The 27,467-nt window shown below is 27.4% G+C and overlaps 1 protein-coding gene across 1 annotated transcript; it reads right to left on the bottom strand.

The window, feature by feature from the left end:
- Nucleotides 1-1,576: 1,576 nt before the first annotated feature.
- On the bottom strand, nt 1,577-27,465 carry LOC136075337 (uncharacterized). The gene is made up of 8 exons (XM_065788155.1): nt 27,327-27,465; nt 4,760-4,968; nt 4,521-4,635; nt 3,709-4,058; nt 3,500-3,571; nt 2,956-3,179; nt 2,527-2,686; nt 1,577-2,177 (listed from the first exon to the last, which is right to left on the bottom strand). The coding sequence occupies exons 2-8, from the start codon at nt 4,962-4,964 to the stop codon at nt 2,014-2,016; spliced, it is 1,290 nt and encodes a 429-aa protein (XP_065644227.1). The 5' UTR covers nt 4,965-4,968; nt 27,327-27,465; the 3' UTR covers nt 1,577-2,013.
- Between the last annotated feature and the right edge of the window lie 2 nt (nt 27,466-27,467).

The raw sequence follows: 27,467 nt of genomic DNA, 5'->3' as shown, positions 1-27,467 counted from the left end.
ATGTAAATTCATTTATATGGTTGGTACCCCATGCCTCCAACCATGCATAGAGTTTTGATGCATGATGCCGAAGTAATCTTATAGATATTTTTTTACGTATAAAAAGTCGATTTGTTGCATAAACTTGTATCAACTGTGTACTTTTGTTGAAACATGATTCAGTCCATTAATCTTGCGGACTGAATTAAACGAGAAAAAACTATAATGCAAACTTTTGTAAGCTCTTTTAAAATTTAATAAATAGAAACAAAAAAGAAAAAAACGCTCTATTTTTTGCGAACCTTATTAAATTAAAATTTCGTTTAAAAATAATAATTTTATATAAAAATACTAATTCAGAATCGAGTTAAAAAAGTTTTGCATTACATCATGGCCAACTTAAATTACACGGCCTGATTTGTTGCATTTTCCGTAAAAAATTAAGAGGGCAGTTTTTTTATGGCTTAAGTATAAAAACTTCATTTTTTTGTTATGGTTAAGAGTAGTGTTTGCACTATAAATGTTTTATTCTGATTTTATTAAAATGGTTTAATAATAGCTAGATTTTCTTTGAGTACTTACATTATTTTGTGTTGGATTTTTTGTTAACTGATTGCCTGCTTCAGTCTGTTCCAATAACACAGAATACTGAAATAGGCTTTCAAATAGCTATATCAACACATACCAACATGCTACTAAAAATAAATTACATGTTGCTAAAACTACCTTACATGTTGCTAAAACTACCAACAACTCTCCATTGGAAATAATTTTAAAGGTTTGTAGTTTGGTATTTATTATAATTGCAATTATTAGGTATAAAACATAGATTTTTCTTTGAAATATTTACACTGCAAAACAATGTTTTGCAATGTAGATACTCTATTATGCTACATGTTTCAAACATGCAACAATTAAAATGGAACAAATCAGGCCAAGAAATGTCAGGCATACCAACTGTTTTGGAAGCAACATCAGGCATACCAACTGTTTTGGAGTCAATAACTGTTAATAAAATTCTTAGTTTTTCATTGCCTAATAACCCAGCCAGCATGTCCAATTAGGCCCCACATGGGGCCCAAGTGGGCAGCTCTATGGGGCCCATATGGGTTGCCCACATCCCGCCCAAGGAAAACTGTCGCTGGGCGTGAATTGGGGCCCAAGTGGGCAGTTCACGCCCAATTCACGCCCAGCGACAGAATTCTAGGTTTGTTTTTTAATTGTTTTAAAGCAGTTAAAACAACAACAATTTAAGCAACACTTAAGTGTTAAGTTTTAGATTATCTAAAATCGATTAAAATTAATCTATAATTTTACCAGGATTTATTTTTTGCAATGTGATTTAGATTAATTATGCAGGACGTATTCAAATTATATGAAAACTATTCAAAAACCAATTGTAAAATTTTAACATTTTAAAGAACAGAAAAAACACGCTGCTACGCGTGAAACCTGTGAAAATTGTAGCCTAATCTAGTATTAGATTAGGCTACAATTTTCACAGGTCGGATTACTTTTTAGGCGCCCGAAAAACATACTGCAACACCGAAACACAAAAATAAGTGATCCATTTTGCAGGTCGTATCTTTAACATATTTTAAAGAACCTTTACATTTTGCATAATTAAACTATACTGCCAATATAATTATTATGAACACTAAGTAAAATACAACATTATAAACACCTCGAACAAAATTGGAAAATGCATATTATACAAGTGAAGCAATAATCGTTCTAAAAATGCATAAAATATTTGAGTTAAGTCAAACAAAAAATTGCAAGAATGTATATACCGTTGATCTAAATATCACAAAATGTTGCAGTATTACCAGGAATTTGTTTATAACAAAAACAAATTAAATTCAAGTATATAATGTAAGTAGAAATGTTTTTAAACTTAACAAGAAACACCAGTTATAGAAATATTCAAAAAAAGAGATATGTACATCAAGTAATAAGATAGCAAAAAATTGTACATAGCAGGCAACAAATTTGGATTGATACATGAATTTATATTATGATCACTTCCTGCTTTCAGGTTGTCTCTCCCTCTTGACATAGCCTCGTTTCATTTGTTCTTTTGGCTCTTTCCGCTCGTTTGCCACCCCGATCTCGCGCCCCAATTAACCATTTGCCTATAGCTATCTCTATATTTTTCACAGTTGCACTTGAAGTTAGCACATTTTGCTGAACAGCACCTAAAAAAGGTTATAGTTACTAAAACACTTGCTATTTCCTTGATATAAAATTACAACAGAGAAAAAATCTAGGTCATAGACTTATCACCTCATATTATAGTGATGCAATATTGTTATTTATTATTAAATAAAAAAATTCAACACAACAACACAAAACACTTGAAATAGTATCATTAATTAAATGTAGACTAATCTTATAGTAGTCTACAGTACTACTATGATGCAAATATATTTGCATCTTTAATTTTCATAACTAAGAAATTATTTGGGCTCAAAACCTATTTGGGCTATAAAAAATATTGTTACAATAATAAACAACAACAAATACAAAATACAATTTCATACGTACTGCACAATATATTGAAAAATTCAGTTCCCTTTATTCCTTTTTTATTGTTGGTTCCACTATAATTAAATTGAAGAGCTATGTTATCTGGCATAACTGCTTTCATCATCCTTGCTACTGTTTCAAAAACTTTCCGTCCTCCAAGACTGCTCAAATTAGAAACCTATTTCAAAGTTACCATGCATTTTAACATTTACTAAAATTTATAAATAAAAATTTATTTCATACTAGGTCTTTCTAACTAATTAAACAAAATTGTTTGATTGCATTGTAGAGTTATATTTATTAAAAGCATTTAATTGTACAAATTGTTTAACTAGATCTACTTTGGTAATAAAGTTTACAATTATTTCAAAAACACACAAATAGCACTTCTTTCATAAAAACTGCTTAAATTATATAATGTAATTTAAATATAAACTGTTCTCTAACCAGAGCTTTAGAAATGTTGTAGTCTGTTTTGAGCTTATCGTTTAATAGCTGGAAGTCGTGGAGTTCTTTTATAGGAATAATGCCACGGGGAAGTTGTGACGCTTGGCTTACCACATTTTTTTGTTGCACTAAAGCATTTAAAATATTTCCATGAATAGTTTGGGTGACTTTTATTTCCTGTACAGTTTTTAAAATTGCTTCGAGATAAGGTCTTAAATTCGAGCCTATAAAACAGAATAACTGAGCATTTTAAAAAATTGATTACTGCTGTTAACGCTACACACTACTAATTCTGATATAATTAAAAATTGTATAAGCAAACACTAAGGTGTTATCGTCAACAAAAATTGTAAACAAAATCAGTGTCATATACATAACAGTTATGCAGTTACTGCAGAAGGAACTATTTGCATTAAATCTTGCTTCCCTTTGACAAAATTGATGAAAGTTGTGTGCGCAAAAATTTGTATGATAACAATAATTTATTAAGTTTATTTTGGCACGAACGTAATCGTATACTATAAATAATATAAAATACGCTAACCTCCTGAATGAAAATTCATTGCTGATAATGACGAAGAGCTCGGCACATCAGTAAGCAAGGTGCACAGATCAGCTGTTTTACATTTATTTAATTGAATACATTATAAAATATGCAGAAATAAAATAAATAGATAATTTAGTAGATAATAAGACTACAACCAAGAAACTTAATTAAATTAGGCTTTACAATACATCTAATGTTATACTAACCTTGGATATTTTGGCCAATATCAGGAACAACTTCAGCTACAGAAACAAGAGTTGTGTCATTAGCAGTCAATGGTGTATGCTGACTGGTTGAGCTAGTAGTAGGCGTACTGCAGATGGCTGGTGAAACGTGTCCAACAGAAAAACCAACAGGAGAATTTGTTGTACAAGGCGGACGACAAGGAGTGATTTGTAATGATTGAACAGATGTAGAACTGGAAGGATTATATTGAACATTAGAATTAATTCTTGGAGGTGGACTGGGAGGTTGCAGAAAATTTGACTTTTTTCTAGGATATTCTTCATTGTCAGTATCAGAATCTGAAGAAATTCGCTTTGAAGTAATGAAACGCCTGAAAGTGTAAAAATATTATATATAGTCGAGAAATAGGCCATCCAACGGAAACTGGTATTAGTATTTAATTTTGTTTTTTGTTTGGGTAAGTTTTATATCCATTTTTAAACACTTGTGTGGTTTGGATGGTTTTTCATAGTGACATATAAATGCCATTATAAAAGAGTAGAAGCAATGTTTTACAACAGGATGGCATTAACATAAAGCAGGTTGTACTGGATTACATGTTACTAATAGCAGGATAACTTTACTTTACGTAAGGATAACCTGACCTGACTATAACTGAATATTAATTTAATAAAATGATTGAAATATGAGTTACATATTTTATGTACAAATGAGTTACATATATATATATATATACATTACAAATGAGTTACATTGTTTGAAAATTATCTATTAAATCGAAATTTAATTACGGATTGTATGTAATAATAAGGAAACAACAAGGTTTTCTTACCCATGTTTACTCCTCTTTGAGGTTTGTTTGCGCACTGGAGCATCTTGGTCAGTTGTGCCAATGTCTGATTGACTCAAGGCTTTTGTCACCTTTTCTTCAGCCCTTTCATAAGTTGCTAAAATATACAGCCAAAAATTGATATTAATTCATGCTCAACATTTTTTTTAATTTCATTGCATCATTTGTATCAAAAAAATTGTGTGAATATAAATTATGCCTACAAAAACATTATATTGTACCTGATCTTCCCAGAACTCTAACAAAAAACTTTGGCCAAGTTACCAATGACTCACATTGATCACTAACAAGCTTTTTAATTGTATTTCTGCTTACTTTAGAAGGAAAGAAGCACTCTTCTTCCTCTTCTGAAACAAACCATGATACAGGGATAGTGGCTACACTTTGATTACTTATAAATTCGACAATAGCAAACTTAAATGACATGTTGCTGCAAATAGAAATTAGGAAGTGAGGAAATGATACTATATTTAAATAATTGTCATTTCCTATATTTGAAATATAGTAATACTTAATGGATATAAATATTAAATACTAGATTTATTATAATAAATATAAATATAATAAATAAATATTTAATTAAATATGTTGTAATAATTTCCATGGTTTAAATCCTATATCTGATTCCACAGTTAGAAAAATTAATACTATATCAGCAATGATATTACATTAAAATACATGATATTTTTTAACTAATTTATATAATTTATTTAGGATTATTATAAATTTTGAGGATTTATATAATATTACGCCACTTAATTGAATTAAGGACGTTCTAAAATGTAATAAATTTTACAAAGAACTTTGCAAGAATAAAAAAACAGTGCCAGATTTTTTATATGCATTCAGCTATGTTAAAGAGCCATTAAACACAAATTTTTTGGTCTACAAGAATTATTTATCATAAGAATTATTAGTCATATTGACTTTTAGAATTATTAGTCATATTGACTAAATTTATTCTTGATGCAACAAAGGCATAAGAACAAAGTTATCACCAAAAGGCATAATAACAAACTTTTTTCCAATCTTCTCAGACAGTACAAACTTTAGATCTGTGGATAAATGAGCAGCTAAAAATATTTCTAAATGAGTAGAATCTAATGGATAAATAAAAAATGGTTCCAAATGAATGAATTCGTTGTAAATAATGAATGTATCATTTTTTGATGTTTGCAGTATATTTCCGACAATTGATAGCTTCCCTAGAATTTCAAAGCAATTGTTGCCAACTGTTGATGAAATAAAAATATGATCTGTTTTCAAATGTTTATATTGTTGAAAACTTTCTTGAGAGAAGTTTTGTGGTACAGGACCAGTATAATGTTCTTTTGAAGGCATATTTTGTTGAATAGTGCTAGTATTTTCTGCATCCAAGAAAATACAGTCTTTTTCATAATAACGTCTCATTATTTGAGCAATTGGATTCTGAGGCCTTCTCACCATTTTTTTTATTTGACCCAAAAAATTTTCAAAGGGAAATGATGATATTCTATCTAGTGCTCCAAAGTTTCTACAATCTTGTGGCAAATGAATGACAGAGTGTACATTATATATGAGCTGGTTTGTACCATATATAATTTCAAAATCGTTAACAAACAGGAGCAACAATTTCTCTGCATAGTCACAGTACTGCAAACTGTTTGCATATTCAGGTCGCAGTAAACATATCATTGCAACAGAAAATGTTAGAAAGTTACGGTACATATTAATGGGAATAGCATCACGAAGAACAACTGCTCCCAAATATAACATAAATTGACGCAGCTCAGTTGCTTTCCACTGTTTGTATTCCAGAATTGATCGTGGTCGCCTGGCAAATTCACGAGGCATGTGGCTCCTCAACATAATTAAGTTTGCAGATATATTCTGTAGTATCCTTGATGGCAACCTATAATGCAAATCCCCTTTCGCCCAGAGGCTAATAATTCTCCTAACTATGCCTAAACAAGTAAGGTGCATATAGTCAAGTGGAAATTTAGAAACTAAACCAATATTAAGTCCTAGCAATGGTCACCGTACATCGGGTAAATGGTGGTCCTCATCTTTTTGCTTAACAAAGTCATTATCGGTTCTAAGAGAAGCATGCAAATTTGGATAGATCATTTTATGGTCCAAGTAAGTGCCTTCCTCTGAACAACGCTCACATGCATTATAACCTCCATGCCCCTTAATACACTTTAAATATGATCGTGCTGGTGCATCACAAATAATTGCATTCACCCCAATAAGATACACTTGATCTAAATATCTCACACCATTTTGAAATAAATGTTTCATTTCAATGATAAAATCATTTAAAAATGTATTGATACATAAAGGCTTTGATGATCCAGCATATAAGCCAATGATAAAAACATCTGCTTTTGGTAATTCAACAATACTGCCTAATATTGGCCATAATTGCATACGTGAGCTGCGAAATAGCGGCAAACCATCAATATTTATATTAAGAGACAATTTCTTGATTTCAAAATGAGTGACATTGATTTTTTTTCTTAAAGATGTGACTACTCCATTTTCAATACCAAAATGGTAATAGTCTCCGCCAGGAATCTGCTTAATCTGTGTACTTTTAGTTGTTTTTAACAGAGTTCTGGAATCCTTTGGTACTGATAAACCGGCTTGCCACAAAATATGAAGTAGTGATGTTACAGCTGCATGAGAAATGTTGAATGAAGTAGCCCAGTCACGTAAGCTACTGTTAATGTCAAATTCACTATATTCATATAAATCATTTTCACACTCACTTGCCTCACTATCTGAGTCAGAGCTTTCATTTAAGTCACTTTCGTAATCATGTGGAATGCAGCAGTCACCATTTATTTGTAAATCAGGTATAGTATCCATGTATATTTCTTGATCGAATTTCTCAATAATAGTATTTGCAATTTCAGGCAATTGCATTTCCATAGTAGGCAATGTTGCTTGTTCTTGAAAATCGGCTGAATCTTTACTATTAGTTGTGTCGTTGAGATTCAACATTACCGAATCAAACGCTCTTTTAGCTTTCCTTTGTATAGTTCGAATACTGAACGCCATTGTGATATCTTATAAAATAAAATATTAAAGTTTTTTAATTTTCCCAAATCAATAATTTTCCCAAAAAAAATACATAAAATGTTTAAATTTAATAAATTTTTTTGATGCAATTAGATAGAATTTTTTTATCTGTGGTCATTATGCAATTATAAACATTCTATATAAGATGATGCATATTACGAACGCAGTAAAACCACTGATTTAGGACTGAAAAGGAAATTAGAAAAGAAATCTATCAGACAAAAAAATATTTAAAATAAATTTTTCAGTTTAAAATATAAAATTAAATAATATTCCCTAATTTTTCCCTGATTTCAAAGTTTTTTTTTAAAAATGTCTTGAATTTTAGGTATTCCCTCTATCTTCTAAATTTTAAAAAAGATTCCCCTGAGTGCCCTGTAATACAGGGCACTCTGGGGAATCATAGAGGCTGTATGCAGCAATTTGCAGCAAAATGCAGCAAAGACTATAGCAGGCTGGAACTAGTTATTTGCAATTAACTGTACACTAAATACTCATAGTGTGTACACAAAAATACAACTCGTATATCCAATGTCATAACAATTTTTAAACCAAAAACAAAATAAGTTAAATATAATTTATATCTATCTTGTATATTTATACTTTTTTATTTTAATGAACTCAAATACAAGCAACTTTAAAGTGAAGTTTAAATTTTGATATGAACAGCAACTGTCTTAAATATTACCAGCTTATAGCATTAAAACAATACAACAGTACATGTACCATAGGTAAAATATAAAAAAGGATAAATAAAATTAACAAATAAAGAAAGCTTTATAATAATAATCAACGGGCAGTCTGTGATCAATTGAATATTTACAGTCAGTTGATTATGGTATCCAGGGGAATATCAAGATAGTTCAATTAGTCTGTCAGACTAATTGTTCCATCTTAATATATACCTGTATATAACAATTAATACATCTATTATCATTTAAAAAAAAAAAATTTACAAAACATAATGAAATAATATAAATAAATAGCTTATTTAAAATGCCAAAGGACAAAAATGAAAATTTAAAATATACAGAACTTTTCAGTTATATTATAATTGTGTAGCAAAGTACTACATAGCAATATTTATAAACTAAATTTTATAATGAAAACATTTTTTTTTATAAATAATACTATAAATAAGTAACTTACAGAAAAATTGCTCTTGCGCATGTACAAAATTTGCAAAAAAGGTTAAAAAGGTACGATTGTCAGCCTTTTTTCGCTTCGAAGCATTTATAAAAGCGAGCGCTTAAGCGCTCAAAATTTTGTAACTATATTTTGTATTCAAGGGCTAGCCCACATGGGGCCCATTTAGGACCCTTTTAAAAAGCCCACGTAGGGCCTACTTGGGAAAGCCTATGTGGGGCCCAATATGACATGCTGGCTGGGAAATGCTTTTAAAACCGTTTAAATAAAGAAATAATCATATTTCTTTATTTAAACAGTTTCACAGTGGTGAAAATTACAAATGAAAAAACTATAATATATAAGAAAAGTCATTGAAAAAAATTTAGTATTAAAAGATTATCTGCTTTTTGTGGGTAAGATGTATTTGCAAAAAGCAGCACAATTTAGTGAAGATTGAGAAAACAATCTTTATAAAAAAGTTTTTTTTTTTTTATGATTGTAGGGCTTTAAAAACTTATTCTTATGTTTTGAAACCCTCACCTAAAGTTTACATAACAGGTTTATGTTCGAAAAAAGAAATTGATGAGTGTATTACCTCAATACACCAATCTGAATTTAAGATAAGAGCTGTTGTTACCAATTACCAATCTACAAATGTTAATGCATTTTTATAGTTTCATAAAGCATATACTGAAGATGGAAAATTATTAATTTATCATCCAGTTTAGAAAAGGAGTGTTTAAAACATGCTTATTATTTGATATACTTCGTTTTATAAAAAGTGTAAGAAACAACTTGTTAAACGCAAAATAATGTTTTGTTCTCCTTTTTCATGTGATTTTTTCAGAGACTATGTTGAAGTTACTGCTGGTTAAATTGCAGGAAATATATATCCTAAAGTTTATTAAAAGATCAATTATTAAACAGGCAAGAAAAAGCAAGAAAAATTATTTATCAAGTCACATATCTTGGAAACAACAAACAAGTTGTCAACATTGACAGTATTTGATGAAACAACTGCAGCCTTAATATAATTATTTTTCTGAAAGTAATAATGCAGCACAATTTTTATCATTGTTTTATAAGTTATTTATCATACTTAATTCAAAGCAGAAACTCAATTCATCCAATCAAACTCAGCAATGCTGCTTTAAAAGGTGATAACAATAGTGAAATTGCAAATTGTACTGAAATTTGATCAAAATAAAATTCAATAAATATTTTCCATTACCCAAACAAACTTCTCGTGCTCTAATTACAACACTACAAGCAATTGTATCTCGTATGATTGATTTGCTTGAAGATGGTTTTACATTTGTTCTTAGTTTCAATTTGCAAAGTGATCCTTTGGAGCTAGGTTTTAGTAAGTATAGTTAAATGATCAGTGGTAGACTTTTTGTGAGTCTTTTAGAAATATGCATTATTAAAAAGATTTTTGTAAATTTTACCAGAAAATATTTATCAAAATTTTGATAATCCTTAAAAATATTATGCTAGATATTGCTTAGTTGTCTGCATAAATACTATGTCATGTCAGTTTTCTAAAGATAGCACAGATATATATACTAAAGCAAGTAGTATTGGTAAAAATTAACAAAAAGATTTTGATCTCAAACTTATGATCAATAAACATTATTTTATACAGAGAAGAACCTATATATCCAATTCAACCTCTGTTTAACTTTATTTGTCATCTTTTTAGTATTTTATATGTTATTTCTCTTATTCTAATAAAACATTGCAGTCATTCTTTTTCGATTAAAAATTTGCAGAACAAATTTTAAAGATTTGTTATAGCAATGTCAATTTTACTTATGAAAAATGGGGAATCAAATATAGATCTTGTATTGTTAATAATATTTTTTATAATAATTTGCAAAAAGAAATTACATATTCATTAAGGAAAGATCAAGTGAACGAATTCCAAAAAAGACAAAGACCAAATAAATATTCCTAGTAAAAAGGTAATTCTTCTTTTAATTTCAATTATAATAAATACAAAATTACAAACCTTTGATTTTATTTTCAATGGAGAGTTTTAGGCAATCTTAGCAACGTAAGTTTATTTTCAGTAGCATGTTGATATATAGCTATCTGAAAGCCTATTTCAGTATTAGGTGTTATTGGAGTAAACTGTAGCAGGCAATCAGTTAACAAAAAATCCAGCACAAAATAATGTAAGTACTCAAAGAAAATCTAACTATTATTATACCATTTTAATAAAGTAAGAATAAAACGATTATAGTGCAAGCAAAACTCTTAACCATAACAAAAATTAAGTTATTATACTTGAGCCGTAAAAAAACTGGCCTCTTAATTTTTTACGGAAAATGCAACAAATCAGGCCGTGTAATTTAAATAGGCCATGATTACATATACAGTACTGTGAATAAGTTTTAGACCACTTGTATAATTAGATGTATTTACAATTTTTTTTCCTATGTAATTTTTTTAAAGCGTACTTAAGTTTAATAATATATAAGTAAAGTCGAAAGAATATATTATTTTGAATAAATAAACAAAATTGACGAGGAAACATGAGGGATTTGTTTGTTTATTTATTAAAACGATGTGTCATAACAACTACATCCAATACAGGATATTCGAAGAATGCTGTTACAGAAATCATTAAAAAGTTTAGAAAAACTGGTTCCCTTGAAGATAGAAAGAGAAGTGGTAGATCTCCTAAGCTAACAAAAGATGACAATAAATATTTAAAAACCCTATCTTTAAGAAATACAAAAGAAGCATCAACCAAGCAGGCAAAAGACATTAAAATAGCAACTGCGAAAAATGTCAGCTCTTCTTTTATTTGACGGCACCTACTTAAATCGGGATTAAGAGGGTGTGTTGCAATTCAAAAACCATTATTACTGTGTGGCAATAAAGAAAAACGACTTAAATATGTAAAACAACATAAAGGTTGGTCCCAGGAAATGTTTAATCGGGTTCTGTACACCGATGATTCCTAATTCAAAATTTTTGGAACGAAAGGACGCCAATATGTTTGAAGAAAAATTGAAGAAGCCTATCAGACCGAGTGTTTAAACCCTTCTATTAAACACAGAGGAGGCTCTTTACAAGTTTGGGGCTGTTTATCTTCATCTTGAGTAGGTGATTTGATCAAAATCACCAGGTAACGTTAAGGTGGTTCCTACATAATCAAAAAAAGTTTCTTTTTATTCATGAACCATTAATTTTTTCAAAAGTAGGTACAGAATGTGTAAAAAAAAAATATATTTTCGAACTCCTAAAATATATTGATGATCACATATAGGCCTATAAGAGTCAAAATAACCCCAAAAAATAGAGTTTACTAGAAACACAATTACTCATGAGTAAAAGCTTATTTTAATTTCAAACTTGGTATACTTGTGCTTACTACCTGTATCTAGTGCGTGAGTTTTTTTTATTAAAAGATCTTGTTTCTACTAAAAGTTATGCTTCAAAACAACGGTATTTTCAAAAAATCTGCTACTTGGCCTCCAATCTTAGTTCCCTAACCACGACTTACAAAAAATAAATTTATTTGAAAAAAACTCAGGCACTAGCAGTACACTTGATGAATAAGCCCTGAAAATTTCAAGTAATTATCACTATTAATTTAAAAGTTATGATGTTTTTCGTGAGACAATTTTCTTGAAAAACGATATGGTAGAAAATCAAAAAACAAGAAAAAAAAATTGTTTTAAAAACTAAAATCCTCCTTTTAAATAAGTTTCTCCTCCCTCTTTATGTAAGTCTTTATCCAATAAACCCTTCTTGATGGCTTTTAGTTTTTTTCTTTTTGCTTTGGTCTTATCTGATGTTTTAATAAGTAAATTTTGGATGCTGCGTCGGTTCATTTTTTCAGATATATTATTAAAACAGACACCGGTCTGTATTCCAAGTTTTTCATACACTTTAACAAGTCCAAATTGACCTTCGTTAAATTGAAGAATAGCACTGTATACACCTAACTGTAGAATTGATCTTTCTACAAAGACTTGCTTGGGACATTTCATCCAGATAATATTATTCAGGGACTCGTTAGCATTTTGAGTTTCCCCGTGGATTCACTTGCGAAGAAGGTTGTCATTTGAAAGGTCTTGGAAAATCTTTGACAAGATAGGAAACATCCACTCTGGTAAATTAATCCTCTCTTTGTGTTTTTTTAGTTTTTTATTCTTGTAACTACATCACGGTTCTTCTCCTGGTGGACAAAACATGTGGCGCTTATCTAAGTTAGAAAAGTTGGTACAATGATGAAGGATAGCACCTATCCACTTTTTCATTGTGTAAATTTTTTCATCGTCAGTGCAATTTAAATTTAGACTTCAAATGGCAATACCATAATAATTTGTTATTGAATTGATGGAATTGTTTGTCAATTTTCCTTTTCCAGCAAATGGTGTAGAGGTATTTTTATATTCTTGTACTAGTGCCTTAAGTTGAGAACCTATTCGTTTGTTTACATGACCAATACATTAAAGTTTAACAGGTGTAATACTAAACTGTGCTTCGTAGGGTTTGGAGTTAACAACTTCTTTGTAAGAAGCTGTGTCTCCATCTCCAAGATACTCATTATAAACTAGTTTATTTCAACTTACAGATTGCTGAAATATATCAATAGCACCTGAGGATTCCATTGCTCCTGATGACTTTCGATGGTTAATTTTACAATTATGTGCAACTTTCCAATTTGTGTATTCTGTTGTCCCTTTTTTTCCACCCCATATTATACACTGTCTACAATGTTTTGATAAAACAATAACATCCAAACACTTTCCTTTGCTTACTGCTGTCACTACACCGTTCAACGAGGAGTGTCCTTTTTTTTGCCAAGTTCCATCAATCGATACACGACAAGTATGTATACTGGGACAATTTCTTCCATTTTTGCTTCATTTGCAGCATTTTGCATACTTTCTAAGTGCAGAATTTTCGTAAGCAGAAAATAACTTATTATTAATATTTCTAAAGGCAGTATTAGATATTGAGTGCATATTCATACATCGTGCAAATGTTTTAATCGATTCATGCCCTTTACCAATTTCTCGAAAAAGCCATAACCAATCGAACATTAATTTCACTTGGCTTACAACCATACATTTTTTCAGAAGCACTAAAAGGTGAAGTATACTTGTGACTTTTATTTTTACATTTTCCACAAAAGTAAACAATTTTATGAGAAAATCCCCGTCTATGATCCAAACTATTAGATATTGTGACATTAGCTTCCCCACATTCTTGACACTTGTTTCCTACTGCTATCATTTCCATAAGTATTTTAAAATTTATAAATAAAAAATAATCATCACTACTTCCAGAATGTTCAGCTGGTTTAATGGTAAAATATTTTTTAGTGATATTTTCAATATTTACATTTTTTTTATTGCCATAGATACCACATTTATTATTTACAATATTTACAGGTTTTTTACAACCACGACCACCAACACCCTTTCTTGATGACTTTCTTTTGTTATTTCGAAGGTTTCCCATATTTTATCTTTATTATTTTACTACAATCTAAGTAAAATGATAAATAATTTCAACAAGCACATTAGAAAACAGTAAAAAGTAAAAAAATTATTATAAAAAAGCCTGCCTGCTGTTTGCACTTTGCAACAGTATAACTTATAATCATTAAATATTTAACAACTTGGACGTACAAGGCAACATTAGAATAGCAAAAGAGATGTACTAGTTTGAGTTTTAAGGTACATTTAAGATAATAACTAAAAAAATAAATTGGTTGCTATGGCCGTTGCTAGGCACTAAAATTATACCTACCTGTATAAAATAGTAAATATTGTAAAAAGCATAAACAAACTTAAAAAAAAAAATATACCATGAGAAAGAATGTTAAATTTTACATTTGAATATCTAATTTGCCAAAAAATCAATTTTTGAAAAAATTTTGACTTTTGATTATGTAGGAACCACCTTAAGTGGATATCCTAAGGCACCATGCTGTATCATCCGGAATGAGACTAATACGTCATAATTTTATTCTGCAGCAGTACAATGATCCAAAACATTGTTCCCGATGACCTGGCCTTCCCAGAGTCCAGTTTTGAATATAATTGAGCATATTTGGGATTACCTGAACAGAAAGAAGGTCGAACATGCTCCCCGAAATGAATGTTTCGAAGTACTTCAAAGAGAATAGCACAACATACCCCAGGATTTTATAACTAATTTGTATGAATCTATTCCCCGGCAAATATTGGCTGGTATTGAGGCAAAAGGAGGACATAGTAAATATTAAGAGTTTTTTATGAAAATTGACATTAAAAAGTTTGTGATTGTTCCATATTTAGTGTGAAATACATGTGTTTTAATAAGTTTATAATTTAGAACTACAAACTTAAATATTAGAGAAGAATTCTCTGGGATTTTTTGAAAAAATGTAAGTGGTCTAAAACTTATCCACAGTACTGTTTATTATAATATATGTGTAATGGAAAACTGATTTAATTCGATTCAACAAAAGGATTTTTGGTGTACGATATTTATTCCGTACACCACCAATCCGTAGAAAAAATGATTTTCATATTGTGCACCATAGTGCACAATATGAAAATCATTATTTCTACGGATTGATTAAACTAGTCATTTTTAATAGTAACCATGTATTAATTTTGTTTGGGAATTTTTTTCTAATTGTAAAATACTGTTGTGTAATACACTCAATATTTTATTAAATCTATTTATTATTTTATCTACATTATATAAATACGCTTGTAAAGGTTTTCACGATAAGATCAGTAAAATCTTTCTTTAAAAACATTGTAGAATGTAAATTACTACGACAACATGTAAATTTAAAATTGAAAAGAACTCAGATAAATTCGTTTACGCTTATATTTAAACACCATTACCTCAAACGCCGAAAAAAATTATAGATCAAAAAAATTGAAATTGTAAGAGTAAAATGGGTCAAACAAAATAACTTTAACTGTTTTTTCTGTACAAGGAAAAATAATTTTTCTCTACATTCTCTATTTAAATATAGCTCAAAATTCTCTACAACTTAAAAAAAAGATTTTTTCTTTTAAATTGTAGAGAATTTTGAGCTATATTTTAAATGCTCTTTAAATTTAAAGTTTGGTTTGGCATTTGTTTATGAAATAAAAAAACTTTACAGCGAATTCTCCACATTGGTAACTACTTTGGTAATACTAACTACTTTCATACAATCAACGGTCTGAAATTAGTAAAAATACTAATCTTAAAGTTAAAGAAAAATTAATCTATATATTGCGATGCTAAAGGCAAAATCTTTTCAGAAGTTTAGTTGGTAAACAGTACTAAAAGTCCAAGTTTGCCGACTGTACTACATGATCTACATACGCCGGTCTAAAGAGCTAAATTCGTAAACATAATAAAATAAAATTCATTGATAGGGTGTGGGGAGAGGGTATCAAACACCATTCGCGCCAGCCTTGGATGTACAGTGGCTTATAGTGATACATGAGGTCCCCTACCACTGCTTTCTTCTTTATCCGTTTAGAGCGGAAGAACGTTATTTGATTTACGCGACGTTAAAACCATCGAGTTGAACTGAACACTTTTTTAACGAAATGATAGTTTACTTATCTTTTATGAATTTTAATCATGACTAAAACCTTGACCGAACCCTTATCCTCGTTTGATATATTTACATTTAGTTCTTGGTATTCCTATTGACAGTCAATGTATTTATGCCAAATAATACACAAAACACTATGGTATAAATTTATCTATATATTTAAATTAACAAAATATTTGTGGTTGTTAAAATGTTTCGGTCTGCAAAAAAATTTTAGGTTGATATATGAAAATGAAAACCACAAATTTAATCTAAATTTGTTTAAAATTCAATTTTTTTATTTAATTAAAATCTGTTTTAAAGCACATTAGTATGCTTTATTTAACGGCTTACTTTATAAAATATCTGAAAATTAAAATAGACACTGTAACGATTTATATAAATTTATAAAAACAATTTATAAATATTTTCATATTTTTAATAATAAACTTCATTACTTCATTACAATAAACTTTTTGGCAAATAATAAAAAAAAATAGGTTTCAAATCAAATAAAAAATAGAACAAAACTAAACTTTTTCAATATAATATATTGCTTTAAATAAATAAGAAATGCTTTTAAAATCCAAAAACAGCAAACTTCAGGCATATTATAATTGACAATTGTAATATGTCGTTGTCAATTGTAATAATACAATCAACAAATCTCAGCAAATAATGAAAACAAAAGTGTCAATGAATAGATATCAACCTAACAAGACAAACTTAAAATGGTCGTTCTTTGTTTGATTTTAGTGTAGAAAGTTTTCAGTGATTTTTTATAAATGAATAAAGAAAAGTATATTGTGATGATAACACTCAACTTCAATAATTTTTCACAAGTTTTTTCACAAAGTTTCTTTGATATAGTTTTATTAGACAATTCCTATGGGAATTGTCTAATAAAACTTTATCAAAGTTATCAAAGAATATTGAAGAAACTGTGGTCAAAATTATGTTTTTTTCCACTTAAATTGTCATAACTTTGTCAATTCTTATCAAAATACAAATATCTGGTATCAAAAGGTAGGTGTAAGAGTGGGCTACAAATTTCTGTTAAACTTTAACCACTGGGCGTATAGGGTTGACAGAGGGACTACCAACCACCACCTTACCCGTATGAAACTTAACACTTTTTTTAAATAAAAACGTGTTTTTGAATAGAAAATAAAAGTTTTAAAATACAAAAAGTAACCATTACCCTATAGGAGAGGTGTATTTTAGAGTTAGAGGTGGGTATGGTGGTGATGACTTAAGATACCCTGGCATAAAAAATTGTTTTTTTTACACATATTTTTATCACTACTAACATAAGTAAAATTAGTATACAATAAAAAATTAGGTCATACAAGTTTTTACATGTGGGAAGGAGGGGGGGGGGGGCTTGTTCTGCACCCCCCCCCCATCCACCCTAACATAATTTTTTTTTTTTAATTTGTCTAATAAAATTTTAATTTCTGTATGACAAATTATCAAAACAAAACGTCATTTTTATCCATTTTTTGGCGCTCAGATGTTTGTCTTTGGCAAATCTCAGCTCAAATTTTAGCATGATGCAGTCGATTTCTAATGTGATGAATCGTCGATTTCTAATGTGATGGAAACCGTATATAAATCTGTTGCAAAATTCTGCTAAAGTTTCATCTCTTTATCGAGCTCGACACTTTCTTACTTCGGATTCTATTCTCTATCTCTATAAATCTCAAATCCAGCCTTGTATAGAATACTGTTGCCATACCTAGGGCGGATCTCCTAATGATGCCTTTTCTTTTTTAGACAAGGTGCAAAAACGCATTGTAAACGTAGTTGGACCTGCTCTTGCAGCCAACCTCCAACCATTATCACATCGTCGTAATGTTGCTTATCTTTCTCTTTTCTACAAATACTATAATGGGCATTGCTCTAGTGAGAGCTAGTGTCTCTTGTGCCTTATACTAAAATTCCTTCTCGTGTTACACGTCATTCAATTAAGTCTCATCCTTTTTCTGTGTCTGTTCCTTAAAATCATCTGTCAATCATTATCTTACTCTACAATATTCATATCTTCTCTTCCGGTAACTTCCAACTCTAATTAGTGGTTGCTTGCAGCCTTGTTGGAAGCGAAGATGTTTAAAAAAAAAATGTATGATGTTTTGTCAGACCCTAAAAATCAAAAACTGTGCTAATTATATAATTATCAGTTTTGTATTTAAAAGTATAAAAGACAAACAATAAAGAATTATAAAAACATATTTTACTTGACTCTATTAGTGTATTCTTGGTCATAATAGAGAGGGCTTTCAACCCCTCCCCCCAACCTAAAAAAATGTAGCTTAAAAAAATCCTTTGAAATAAATTATTTCATTAATTGCAGATGCAATTCTAAAATACTCCAAATTCTTTATTGAGGGACTGTTATTCGTCTATTAGTCAAAAGTCAATAGGAGTAAAAAAAGGTGTTCTCAAAATAAAGAATCAATAAAATATGATTGGTGTATAGTTGTCAAAAAATAGTAATTCATTATTATTTTAAAGATAACTTTCGTTAAATATACTGTCTTGGCATTTAGTAAATGATTACAATAATAAATTCCTTAAACTATTATAATACTCATTTTTAACGTTAGACACCATGTGAAGGTAAGCCAGAGCCGTCTATCAAAAATTTTTGTGAAGTCACAACACTTGCACTATGTTTTTGTCAAGTCACAACACTTGCAGTATATTTTTGTCAAGTCACAACACTTACAGTATATTTTTTGGCAAGTTAAAAGACTTGCACTATGTTTTTGTCAAGTCACAACACTATATTTTTGTCAAGTCATAACAGTTGCAGTAATTTTTTTGAGTAGAATAAGATAATACAATATATGTAACTTATAATAAACTGTTTAATTATTTTTAAAATGTTATTATTGTTAAAAAAAAAATGTGTATATTTTGCTATTAAACCCATTTTAAATTTTTTATAAAACTTTGTCCACAGTTTAGTACTACTTTAATGGTATAATGTATAACAAAAAGCCAATGTTGAAAGAACAATCGTAATTACTTAAGCATAAACAAAAACGTCATCAAACTGAAATATTATGGAAATTGTATACGAAGATTTTTTACTAGTAATTATTATAACAATTGTTAAATGGTTCTCTAACTTTTATATTACTAAATTGGTTAAGTTATAAAAATTTTATTACATACTTATATAATGTAAATTTAGACATTATCGAAAATCTTTTTTATGAGATTGAATTTTGGGTAAATTATTAATCAAAATAAGTCTCGGCTAAAATTTTAAGTTTTGGTTTTCTTGAAACATTTTTATTTTTCAAATAATTAAACTTTTATTAATTGTATTTAAATACAAACAAATAGAATAAATAAAAAGAAACAAATTTATTTTTGAATCTTTAATTCAAGAATAATATCAAAATTAATTCTTTGATCCCCTGATTTCCTTTCTGATCCCAACACTCTATTGCATAGTTTAAAATTTGAAGCTCCTTTTATGAAATTATATTTGTTAGGACACAAATTTTTACTTTTTATTTATTTTGCATTAAGTTACTAGAGTTCATTTTGGTTCATTTCGGTTGCACAAATTTTTGCTATTTGTTATTTTAACTTAAAAAATTAAATCAGGTGAAAGCTAAAAGGTTAAAGCTATTCCTTTGTGGTGTTATCAAATTAATAAAATTGCGACTCTCCAGAAACAACATCAGCAGCAAGATGTATTTTTCATGCAATGGTCAACAGCTTCAATATCAGTTTCATCATCTTTCCAGTAAGAAATGGTGTATATTAAGTCATTTTTTCTTCTTATTATTTTTTTTACTATGCCATTATACATAACACATTTGCAAGTGTTTGGATCATACCATTCGTGGTCTAGTTTTTTCACAACAATTCTCCCTAACATAAAATCTTCTAAATCATATAGTTGGTAGTTGGACAAGTATTTATATGAATTTCATTAAAACTCAGTTTTGATAGCTCACTCTCTAACTTTTATCTTTTTTATCTTTTTCATTAATTTTTTGGCGCTTGGATGCTTGCTTTCGGCAAATCTCAGCTCGAATTTTAGCATGATACAGTCGATCTCTAAATCTATTTTTATGTGCTACATTAATTGACCATTTAACTACCTTTTCTCTCAAACTTAGTTCTTGACTGTCTAGATAATTTTTTTTGATCTTAATTTGCAAGAGATATAGCAAACTGTTGAATTAAGGGACTGTACTGTGGCATCACTAAACACACCTATTAATTCCTAACCATTTATATTGTGAACCCTTGCACTAGCTGTCTTCTCTTTAAATGTGTCTGTGATAGAAAGTGAAAAATATCTATTATATTCCCGGTGGGAAGAGAGCTAGCGACTAGCTAGCGTTTTAGCGATTTTCAAGCGATTTTTTCTTCTTATTTTATCCTTTCCTAATGTTTTTAACATCTTCAAAAATTCAATTTTTAGTGTTGGATCTATAATAATAATGAAAATAATTGAACATTAAACATGTCGCTAGCTACATATCGTAGTTTTTTAGACAGCGATTTTATTACGATAAGGCGCTAGCTACATATCGCATTTGTGTTGCTGGCTACTAGATAGCGATAAATCTCTAGTATTCGATTGCTACATATCGCAGCTTTTAAGCTATCGATTTAATAACGATTTATCGCTAGTTACATATTGTGGCTTTGTAGCTAGCTACATGATTGCCACAAACCGATAGCTAGTTGATAGCTACATATCGCAGTTTTTAAGAAAGCGATTGTATTACGATAAGATGCTAGCTACATATCACATTTGTGTAGCTGGCTACTAGATAGCCACAAATTGATACCTAGTTGATAACTAAATATCGCAGCTTTTGTTCAGCAACTTTATTACGATATTGAGATATATCTTGAAAACTACATATCGCTCCTATATTAACTATAGGTATAATATTACCTATAGTTAATATAGGCACAGTATCTAGTATTTGACATATCGTAATAAAGTCGCTGGAAAAAAGCTGTGGCATATATACGCAACACCATATGGTGTTGCGTAATGCAGAATACTTAAGTATGTTGATTAACAATTATAGACTCGTTTTTTTACCCACGCACTTTTATGATACGTAATTTAATCAAATATATGAATAAATTACGTATCATAAAAGTGCGTGTGTAAAAAAACGAGTATAAAAGTATCATTTTTATGATATGTAATTTATTCATATATATGATTAAATTACATATCATAAATATGTAATTTAATCATATATATGATTAAAGAAACGAGTCTAAAAGTGTTAATTTACATACTTCCGAATTACGTAACATCAATTACACAACTTTTATGATTTTTGGCATAATTTCTCTAACGACTTGACTTATCATATTCAAATTTGCAATACATAACCCGCAATAGCAATTTTATTGCTATTGCTTTTTTCGCACTATCACACTACGATTCATATCGTTTTTTAAAATATCAATATCAATATCAAATATGGCATGTAAAAAATTTTCAGATGATTCAGAAATCAACAGTTTTCTTCAAAGCTCTAAACGGATAGTCCAAGTTGCAAAGGTAACTTACATTTTATTTATTTGTTATGTAAATACGACTCTAATAAACTAACTAGCAATTTTCTCTTTCATTTTAGTTTTTATACTAGATAGCGATAAATCTATAGCTAGTCGATAGCTGCGTATCGCAGCTTATTAGCTATTGACTTAATTTCAATTTATCGCTAGTTACAAATTGTAGCTTTGTAGCTAGCTAAATGATAGCCACAAAACCATAGCTACATATTGCAGTTTGTAGCTGTCGATTTGATTGCGACTAATCGCAGCTTTTTAGATACCGATTAAGTCGAAATGTTTTATACAATTGTAGTTTCAGCGCACTGTTCAAGACTTGTGGAAATAAATTATTTCTGACCTCGCGCTTATATATACCAACATTTTAAAGATGTTGGTAAGATATATAAGCGCGGTCATTTTACTATTGACAATTGATATTTGCTTATTTTATGTCATTCGAAACAGCACAAATTTCTTTATAATATACAGCTAAAATAATTGTTAAATATTTTTGTTTAAAACCTAATTCAATCAAATTTAAAAGTTTTTCATAAGTGTTTTCCCTGCTATTCAGTTTTACCTCATTTTACTCTATATCTTAAATAGAAGATATATAAAAAAGATCTTGTTTTATATATAAAATAAGATCTTTTTTATATATATAAAATATATATAAAAAAGATAAATTATATTATATATATAATTTTTTTATATATATAATATATATAAAAAAATAATATATATACTATAATTTATATATATATATATCAGACCTAAATTTAATATTATTTTTAAATTTTTTATTATTAAATTTTATATTATTTATTTTTACATATATATATATATATTTAAAAAAATAAAAATTTAGTTTATTTTTTTGATAATGCTTTACATATATTTTATTGCTTTATATTACTTTTAAATAACTTATATTATTTTTATATTACATATTTTATAATATATGTAAAAATAATATATATTATATATATATATATATATATATATATATATATATATATATATATATATATATATATATATATACATATATATATATATATACACACATATTATTATATATATATATATATATATATATATATATATATATATATATATATATATATATATATATATATATATATATATATATATATATACATAATATATATATATATATGTATATATATATATACATATATATATATATATATATATATATATATATATATATTATGTATATATATATATATATTTTATATATTTTTTTGATAATGCTTTACATGTATTTAGATATATATATATATATATATATATATATATATATTAGGTATATATATATACATATATTATGTATATATATATATATATATATATATATATATATATATATATATATATATATATATATATATATATATATATATATACATATATATATATTATGCATATATATATATATATATATATATATTTTATACATTTTTTTGATAATGCTTTACATATATTTAGATATATATATATATATATATATATATTATGTATATATATAATGTATATATATATATATATATATATATATATATATATATATATATATATATATATATATATATATATATATATATATATATATATATATATATATATATATTATACATTTTTTTGATAATGCTTTACATATATTTAGAGCATTATTAAATTTAAAAACTACATTTTTAGTTCAACAGCTCGTACAAAAAGTTTTAAAAATGCTAGTGTATCTTTGAAGATGCTAACGTTAAAGTAGTTGAAAATAAAATACTTGATAATTATGATTATATATATATATATATATATATATATATATATATATATATATATATATATATATATATATATATATACATATATATATATATATATATATATATATAAATATATACATATATATATATATATATATATATATATATAATATATATATATATATATATATATATATATATATATATATATATATATATATATATATATATATATATATATATATATATATCAACCTTCGGAAAAAAGAAAAATGTGGTCGGCAATTATTTGCCAACCTCAATCTTTTTGTTATCGGCATCAGGTCAACAAAAATTATTTGATACAAAGGTCTGACCATAAAACATAGGCATTGCCGAATGCCATCCCCAATTTAAAGGGTTGATATATATACATGGATATATGTATAAATATATATATATATATATATATATATATATATATATATATATATATATATAAATATATATATATATATATATATATATATATGTATATATATATATATTATATATATATATATATATATATATATATATATATATATATATATATATCAGGCCTTGTTACGAGATTTTGCTGCGTAGCGAAAACGCGTAAAGCATTTTTAAGTAACTCAACTCAGCAGATATATTTTATATATATATATATCAACATTCGAAATGAAGAAAAATGTGGTCGGCAATTATTTGCCAACATCAATCTTTTTGTGGTCGGCATCAGGTCAGCAAAAATTATTTGATAAAAAGGTCTGACCATAAAACATAGGCATTGCCGAATGCCGTCCCTAATTCAAAGGGTTGATATATATATATATGTATATATGTATATATATATATATATATATATATATATATATATATATTATATATATATATATATATATATATATAAAGACAAAAAATATATATACCAAAATATAATACCATGTTCGCATAGAATTTTTTTTTTCCTCAACATTTTCGCTTCCAACAAGGCTGCAAGGAATCACTATTTGAGTTGGAAGTTACTGGAAGTGAAAAGAAGAGAAATGTTTTTAGAGCAAGATAACAATTGACAGATGACTTAAAAGATTGCAAATTATATCAATCAGGAAAGCAAGATGAAGGAAGCGAATTCCAAAGAACTGATGTTCGAGGAAAAAATTTGGACAAATAAGTTTTTGGAGCACGTAGGAACAGTCACAGTAAAACGACGAGACTTAATTGAATGACAAGTAACATGAGAACGAATTTTAGTAGATGGCACAAGAGTTACTAGCTCTTTAGAGTAGTGCTCATTATAGTATTTGTAGAAAATAGAAAAAGTAGCAACATTACGAGGATGTGATAATGGTTGGAAGTTGAATGGTGAGTAACACAAGAATGAATTTTAGCAGACGGCATAAAGAGATGCTAATTCTTTAGAGCAGTGCCCATTATAGTATTTGTTAAAAAGAGAAAGAGAAGCAACATTAGGACAATGTGATAATGGTTGGAGGTTGGCTGCAAGAGCAGGTCCAACTATGTTTACAATGTGTTTTTGCACCTTGTCTAAAAGAGAAAGGGCATCATTAGAAAGTCCATCCCAGATATGGCAACAGTATTTGTTAAATAATACATAACGTTCAAGATAAAAATAACAGATAACATTTAAGTTGCGGATTACAAATTTGTTTTTGCTGCGGCATTTTGGTAGTGGTTTATTTCATTTATTCAATAGTTTAAGACATATGTAGATAAGATGACATAATGATATGATATTTTTTGATTAAACAAAAATGACACAACTTTCCACCAGGTTTAAATGGCTCCACTCTATCAATAAACTACATAAGAATAGGAATTAGGAATCCCTTTTTATTTGATTTCCCAGATATATTCAAAAATTTCTGTTGAATTACCTTTATTTTTGTATTGAAAGAAGTTTTTATGTTTGTACCACCGATCTTTAAAGGTGTGCTACGTTAAACTAATATAATTAAATATATAGCCATTATCTTGTGGTAATGTTTTTATGCTGCAGACTTAAATTATATTTTTACTAGGACACATACCTTGCAAAGGAAATTGAGAAGGTTGCCGCCAGTTATTGGAACAATTGTTGTCAGGTCTTACAATAAAGTTAAGCGTACATTTTATAAACATTTTTTAATGCAGTCTTATAAAATGTTTACAAAGAATTTAAATGACTTTTTTAATCAAAATTTTTTCACTTTTTTGATATTGCACAATCTGTTGATTATATAAAGCTGATGTAACTATTATAAAATATTATTTTTTTAAACTATAATTTTTCTTATAAATATAAAGAGTTATATTGCAAGAGTTATATTGCAAGAGTTATATTGCAAGAGCTATATTGCAAGAGTTATATTGAAAGAGTTATATTACAAGAGTTATATTGCAAGAGTTGCTATAAGCGAAAATACTTGTAATAATTTAATAAAAAAACTTTTTTTATAGATATAACTCTGCTATTAATTTTTATAATATATATATATATATATATATATATATATATATATATATATATATATATATATATATATATATATATATATATGTATATATATATATATAAATATATATCAAGGGAGTTTGGATAACCGCGTTATTAAATATATTTATACTTGATAATGTTATCAAGTATATTTATTCTTAATATTAAGGATATCTAAACTCCCTTAAAACAAATTAATAATAGAGTTATATCCATAAAAGAAGTTTTTTATTTAAAAAATAAACTATATAAGATCATTTAAAGTTTGTAATAATGTTTTTTTTTTCTTGTTTTATTTTTTTGATAAAATCAATCATTATAACAAAACAAACAAAAAAAATTAAAATATCAAGTGGCACCAATATAAAATAAAACTTAACGTGTACTTTTTTTTAGCTAATATTTTTTTGTTTTTTTTTTTATTATTTTTTTATAAATTCGATAAGTACTTAGGGAGTATTTATTCAGCAGCAGCCATATCACGGCACTGATTACTTCATCAAAGATGACCCCAGCCTTATTGAACCTCATCAGATAAAATTCTTTTAAAAATCTTAAAATAATAATTTTCAAAAACCAATACCATCTTAAAAATCTATAGTTGGCAACACTCAGAATTAAGGTTAGCATTCAGCAATATCAGCCTAACTGCTGACCTGACAGTGCTTAAGATTTTAAAAATTTAAAAACTAAATTTTATTTGCTATTTCAAGTAAATTTAAAACAGCAAAATGAACTTTTATTTAAATTTTAAATAAAATAATTACAAGAAGAAAAAAAAAATGTTTTATCTTAATTCTCTTTGAAATAATGAGAATAAAAATTAAAAAAAGTAAGTTTTTTGTAAATTCTAAATAAAATAATAAAAATAAAAATAAAAAAACAATTGTTTTACTTAAATTCTATCTAAAATAATTAAAATAAGCAAAACAATCATTTTATTTAAATTCTAAACAAATTAATTTAAAAACACAACAGCAAAACAACTGTTTTAATTAAGTTCTAAATAAAATTATTATTAATATAAAAAAGACAAATACACATTTTTAGTCACAATGTCTTGATAACAAAAAAATATATATTTATTTTTAAAAATCTTTTTTATTATTGACAAAGATAGAGATAAATTACCTTTCATGTTATGGACTATTTATTCAAATCAACTATAATAAACACTGATTATGAATTATAAGTTTTACCTTTTGTATCAAAACTTGAACTTTTGTATGAAAGTGGAGGAGCAGATGATGACAATACACTAATCAAGCTCAAAGTTGAGTAATTCATTCTACTTTTATTGTTCACACTTGAATTATTATCATTTTCAGTGTCCATTATCA

The sequence above is a fragment of the Hydra vulgaris genome, chromosome 01, assembly GCF_038396675.1.
Source record: "Hydra vulgaris chromosome 01, alternate assembly HydraT2T_AEP".
In the NCBI taxonomy this organism is placed as follows: Eukaryota; Metazoa; Cnidaria; class Hydrozoa; order Anthoathecata; family Hydridae; genus Hydra; species Hydra vulgaris.
Note: the sequence above shows the minus strand (reverse complement) of the source record. Positions and strands in the feature narration are given on the sequence as shown.